This window comes from Hippichthys cyanospilos, chromosome 19 (genome assembly GCF_059441005.1).
Source record: "Hippichthys cyanospilos isolate Australia breed blue-spotted pipefish chromosome 19, RoL_Hcya_1.0, whole genome shotgun sequence".
Taxonomy (NCBI): Eukaryota; Metazoa; Chordata; class Actinopteri; order Syngnathiformes; family Syngnathidae; genus Hippichthys; species Hippichthys cyanospilos.
In genome coordinates, this window is record NC_142387.1 from 2,578,387 (window position 1) to 2,584,969 (window position 6,583).

A 6,583-nucleotide genomic window follows, 5' to 3' on the forward strand; every position below is an offset into this window, starting at 1 on the left:
CTGGTTTCGTGAAAACACATGACATGTAATGACCTACAAACAATTATGCTTACAAAAGCCTCTCAAAACGCACAGTGTTTGCGGGTGAAAACAGATTTGGTGTTTTAGCAGAACAGCTCATTTGCTGATCATTTCTCTTATCAGTTTTCAATGGTGTGGATTATTGTTGTGATATTTTGAACGAATTGGGTTGAAAGCAAATATATATGCTAATATCATGTTACTGACACCATATCCCTGAATTTAAAAAAAAAATGTACAAATTGAGCATATTCGTGAAAAATGGAGCAGCCGTAATATTAGGTGGGTGATTTTATTCGTAGACGATTCTTCACAGAGCAAGACTGACATCTACTGGACAAACAATTTTCTTTTACCGTATACAGTTATGACTTATAAATACTTAAATGCACATTTAGACTATATACTACTATAATGCTATACTAGCATTATACTATAAATTTGAATAACAAATAATGGCTTTAAAATACATTCACCGTGATCTCCTTAAAAGCAATGAAGGAAGTCCTCTTGAATGACATCCCCTCTGTATGGAGCTTGGTTTAGTCCACTCCGTTGTACCCGGAAGTAAATTTTTTTGTTATTGGCGTCAGCTGACATTTAATCATATGACGGTGTTACGGCAGATACCTTCAAAGATTCTTTTTAACGACAGGTAGTTCTCTATCGATTACACATTATGGCATGAGCGTTAGGTTATACTTATTCTACAATTAATATCTTTGTAGCTCAACGGCAATTTCCTTTTGGCTTGCGTTTGAAGCCATTTGACTCTAGTATGTCAAGCTAGCTTCCCCAATGAAGAATTAAAATGAGGCTTAACTTCAGAGAAGCATCTAATACAGTAGATAGTGAACATGGACAAAATTATTAAAGGTGAGTAAAACGGTGTCCTAAATTTTTTTATTACTTGCATTGAGCCGTGCTACATGCAATCATTTTTCCCAGAAGGCAAAAAGAAAAAGAATATTCTCAATTTAATTTAATCTTGATTTCACCAGTTTGTTTGGTTGATCGGCACACACATACAAGCATTTATAACAGCACACATAGACCATTTAAAAACAAACAGAAATAGAAAGTTATGAGAGATTAAAAAAAAATAAAAACATGATCTCACAGTTCGTTTTTTGTGTCTCCATCAGGGGTGTCCAAAGTCGGTCTTTGAGGGCCGTTGTCCTGCATGTTTTTCAGGTTTATTTTCCTGACACATCTGATTCAAATGATCAGGATCTTCAACAGGCTTCTGCTGAACTTGCTGGTGATCTGATCGTTTGAATCAGGTGTGTGAGGAACAGTAACCTGGAAAACATGCGGGACAGCGGCCCTCAAGGACCAACTTTGGACACCCCTGGTTTAGATGTAGGCGTAAGAGTAGAGCTATTTCTTTGTACATAGGAATTGATCACTGTGAAGGCAAGAAAATACAATGTATTTCGACTGATCGGTAGCAAAAGGGTAGGAATGAATCAAGGTTTATTGTACCCTGACTCAATTATGTAAGTACAGTTCTGTATCTTGTATTCTGTTGGTGGTCCATCGTTTGAATTTTTTGATTTGTTTTGGCAGTTTTGTATATGTTTGATTTTAATGTGAACTGTCACACATGTTTTTGTCCCTACTGCAGATGTTGGTGATATCCAGTCCCGGCTGCTTGACCACAGACCTATTATCAATGCAGAGATCCGTTACTTTGTGAGAGAATTTGAGGTATATAAGAATAAAGACTCATACGATGTACAATGACAATACACTTTTATTTACCTGTAGGTGGGCAGATCACATTTTTTAATGGGATTAACTATACCATATGATATGTTTTTGATCAGTTGGCCTTGTTTATAGAAGGTGTTCATTAATAATGTCCCTTTTCTCAGGAGAAAAGAGCTCACAGGGAGAGCAGACTACTGGAAAACCTAAGTAAAGTGGTCCAAGAAGCAAATGAGGAAGTGCTTCCCTCAGATATCGAGGGTGTGAAGCAGCAGCTCTCCAATGTCGTTGCTCGATGTAAGTATTCGTTCCCACAGGGAACACAAGGAGTAAAACAATATCTAGCATGGAACAAAAGTATCAACCAAAATCCATTGAAATTAGGATGATGGTGAAATTGTAACTAAAAACAGAATACACCCATCCATCCATTTACAATGATTTCTAATTTTTTTTAACCTACCGTAAAGCCAATTTAATAAACTACAAAAACAAACAAAGATAATGTTCAATTTAATCAAATAAGTTGTTTTTCACAAATATTGGCTCATTTCAAATTTGATATCTACAACATTTCCAAAAAAAGTTGTGAAAATTGAAGAAACCTCATCAAACTCCCGATTTGGAACATTCCACAGATTAACAAGCTAATTGGAAACAGGATTGTGCCTTGATTGGGCCTTCATGAATTGCGAGCTATTCACAAACAAGGATGCGTCAAGGTTAATTTTTTTTTTTTTTTCTAGTTTTTGAGTATTTAATCGAAACGTTTAAGAGCAATGCTCCTCAACATAGAACGTTGCGGTACTAAAACTGGTTTGCCTGCAGTCCAGACCTGTCTTTCATTGTGGCGCACCATAATGCATAAAATAAAACAATGAAGACTGAACAGCTGAAGCTGTATATCAAGCAAGAATGGGAAAGAGTTTCACTCTAAAAATGTTCAACAACTATGTAATTGTCCTCATTCTCTAAATGTTTAATGTTGTTCAGAGGAAAGCTAACATAGTAATAAACATAACAAGCAGTTTTTGGAACAGTTTATGGCTGCTACAGGTAGCAACTAATTTTATTTGCTTAAAGCAAAGTTTTTCAGTTTCAACAATAAATATATTGTCTTTATAGAGTATTCGGGTAAATGTAGGTTGAACATGATTTGTAAATCGTTGTATTGTTTTTATTTTGTGTGAAACACACCGTCCCTAATTCATTGGAATTGGGTTTGTAGTTCCAAATGGAATTAATGATAATTGTAATTTGTCAAATTCTTGATCATTTCTTTTCTCTGTCTCAGTGAAGGCAGCTAATCACATCGCTGAAAGAATCCAGCAGAGGGAGAGAGAAACACAGCAGGTAAATGCTTATGTCAGCTGTGTGTAAACGCTTGACAGGTAGTGCTACTTTGGGCCTTCTACTCCTATATCAGTGCATACCAGACTTTTTTTTTTTTTTCCAATTGAGATTGCATACTTTTTATCTACAAAAAAAAACACTTCACTGCCTCGTGAGCGTGTTCTCCATGACAGGAAAAATCGCAACAGACTTCATTTGAAAACATTAGAAAAACTCATTTTTTGAATAAAAATGTGTAAAGACAAATAGAAGCACCCTTATTCACGTAATTTTCTTTTAGATTTTCATCTTGATACATGTCACATTACATTATTTAAAGATATGTAATAATATGTTATGAATGCAATGAATTAAACTTACATTTTCGCAACTATACGTTTACATTTAAAGATATGGATTAACACCTTATAAATGCAATGACTTGAATGATAGTTTTGTATACACAAGGAGCAGTGTCAGTTCAGTTTGTCAAGTCGGTTGCCTGCTGGGATTTTTATTGTCCAGAAGGTGTCAGTATTTGATGTATGTATATGTATGTGTGTGTGTGTGTGTGTGTGTGTGTGTGTGTGTGTGTATAATTATATATATAATTATATATATATATATCTATATCTATATCATGTGTAAACGTTTACCTGCAGGCTGGAAAATAGTCCAGTTTTGATCATGATTTAAATTTTTTGGCTTCTTAAGGTTAAATATTATATCTCATGACATTCAAACACCGCCCCGAAAGATTGTCTAGTTGTTGTTGATTTTTCTCTCTGTTTTAAAGTTAAATACTAGATGCCCAAGTATCGTAGTTTAGCCAAATGTTCTACCTGTAATTTCTGTATTGTTAGGTTTGGGGCACCCTGAAAGAAGTTATTTTTATTCATTCCATTCTTTTTTTTTTTTTTTTTAATTAGGCTGAGTGACATTTATTTGATTTCGTCTGCCAAATCGGCATCTGCATCCCCCCAAAAAACTCATGATGGTTGGAGACAATTTTTTTTTTTTTACTTGATTGAAGTTAGTCATACTAACTGTACTGTAATTGACATTTCAGCCATTGTCTTTATTTTTATTTCCTTCTTTCATTTTGGTTTTACACATTTGCCTATCTTTTTGTCCTTCCAGTGCAGCCAGCTGCAGGAAAATATGGAGCGTCTGAAAGATGAGTGGGCTGACTTCCTTAAGGAGCAGCAGCGACTGAAGGAGGAGGTGGGCGAAGAGCATGCCAAAGCTGTCGGACAAGTCAGCACTCGGTACAATGAGAAGAAAAAGGATCTGGATAAGTTGTTAGATGTTTAGCCATTGTCATTTTTTGAACATTGGACCGTTGACGTCTTCAAGCAAACCACCTGTCTGTAAAGTAATTTTGATGATGAGCACTGCTCCAGTGATCAGGAACAGATGCTTTTCATTTGCTTGGCCATATCAAATTCGATGCCACAAATCCACTAATTGTACTGCACATGTCATTTCTCTGGTTCTAATTTGTATTTTGGTCTAACTTTGCCACATACATGTGAAAATGATTACTTGTGTACTTTTCAGCCAATGTCAGGCCTGTTTCTTTGGGACGATAAGTGAAATTACATTGATTCAATAAAATATATCTTAAAGAAAAGCGCACCCTCCTGAACTTTCCTCAACTCTGATACCTGTAATTTTACAGTTAATTTAAATTCTATATCAAGTCCTCGTGCACGATGGGTTTTGGGTGTCGATGGAACTGTAATCTATCAATTTCGCCGCTAGGGAGCGGAATTACACTTTCAATGGGTTAACATCCCTTTTGTAAGTAACTGGCTGTCCAGGAGACACCTTGGTGGCACACTTTGTGGTCATCAGTAAAAACGCATTAGAATTATTTTTTAATTTTGAGTCTAACAACTTTTCAGGAAACAAAATGGCGGCTCTGTCAAATACCACGAGTGCATACAAAAAATTCCACAAATTCCTCTTCAAATACCAGTTTTTTTTTTATATCTTACAAAAATGAGCTCTCCCTAATGCTGAGGAGTGTGTGGGAATTATGCCTTGTGCTGTAAGATGTGACTTCAAAATTGTCAGAAAAAGGCTTAAATTAGTACATCTGAATGTGTTGAGGTTAATCGAAGTTAGCGTGATTCTCCAAATATAAGTTATACTTTTATCCCCAAAAATGAAGGCCAAAAGTATGGATGTGTCCTATAAACCAGTGGTCCCCAACCCCCGGTCCGCGGACCGGTACCGGTCCGTGGATCAACTGGTACCGGGCCGCGCGGGCTGCACACGAAATAATGTTTTGGAGATGATTTAGTTTAATGGTGCGTGTGCACCGAACGCGAACGAGGCGAACAAGCGGAGTGTTTTGTATTGTAGTCAATGGAGTTCGCGTGACTGGGCGCGAAGGCACGTCGGGCGACGCGATGGACGCGAATGGAGAGACGCAAATGGCCGCGCGCAGTCACGAGAAGCGCCTTTCGAGTGAAGTTATTTTTTATTTACTTTTTCCGCGTTTCGAGTCGCCACAACCAATCAACTTCGGGAACATTCAACGGCTCACACATCGGGCAGGAATGAATCATGGCGGCCGCTCTGCTGTCACCGGGAGCGATCCAACACGGCCAGCTGAACTTTCAATACGAAACAGAGCCAAGCAAGAGCCCTCACCTGGCTTGTCGAAAGGCGGAAGCGAGAACTTGGGACAATTGGTATGTGCAGCATTTGCTTCACTTAACAACTGTTGAACCGTAGTTACTGTGCTAAGCTAACGATAGCGCAGCATTGTCAGCACAATATTTAGCACGGTCTCGACCACTTGATTGCGACAATGAAACTTATTTTTTGGCAGGTGAGTATTGCTGCAAAGAATAAAGGTGCTGTCGGTGAAAATATTGGCTCTGTCACATCCCAGAAAAGTGAAAGTTCTCAGCAATGCTCTTTTTACGGATCTACCGTGAAGTGCACAGCAAGCTCGCCCCCCCCCTCCTCTCTCCTTTCGCGATTAAAAAGAAAGTGGACAAAAAGTCCATACCATACTCCGTACATACGTTTGTGATGTGTTTTTTAAAGCAGCCCCCCCCCCCCCTGATCCGCACTTTAAATCAATATAAATCTGAGGCGTAGTGATAAGGATGGTTGTTTTTTTTAGAGCAGATAGCTCATTTTTTCTTCAATTGAGTTTAAAACTTATTCACATCAACCTCTGAGAGAAATTTTGACCCAACTTGGACTTTTAGATGTTTTTGAATACTGAAGGAAAAACAAACATACAAAAAAAAAACACGGGAGGATAAAATGAACAGCATGTATTGTCAAAACATGTCATGTTGCCTTCCCTCTAAAGGCTTGAAAAGTCAAGGGATACACCCAGCAGATCTCAAATTTAGCCCATGTCGGGCTAATTTACTGCCATTACAAACAGGAAATATTGTCAATTTTGGACATATTGAAAACTCAATGTTTTAACACACATTTCCCACAATTTTTGCATTAATCCTTTCAACAGCAACTCGCGAACAGGGTGCAA

The 6,583-nt window shown here is 37.6% G+C and overlaps 1 protein-coding gene across 2 annotated transcripts; it reads left to right on the forward strand.

The window, feature by feature from the left end:
* Positions 1 to 582: 582 nt before the first annotated feature.
* On the forward strand, positions 583 to 4,696 carry bloc1s5 (biogenesis of lysosomal organelles complex 1 subunit 5). Of its 2 annotated transcripts, XM_088402030.1 has the most exons (6): positions 583 to 676; positions 750 to 897; positions 1,649 to 1,731; positions 1,899 to 2,028; positions 3,026 to 3,084; positions 4,204 to 4,696. In XM_088402030.1, exons 2-6 carry the CDS (start codon positions 879 to 881, stop codon positions 4,375 to 4,377), a joined length of 465 nt encoding a protein of 154 aa, XP_088258156.1. In that variant the 5' UTR covers positions 583 to 676; positions 750 to 878; the 3' UTR covers positions 4,378 to 4,696. The 2 variants fall into 2 exon arrangements, with proteins under 2 accessions (XP_088258156.1, XP_088258155.1); XM_088402029.1 differs by having other exon boundaries at positions 588 to 897.
* Positions 4,697 to 6,583: the final 1,887 nt, after the last annotated feature.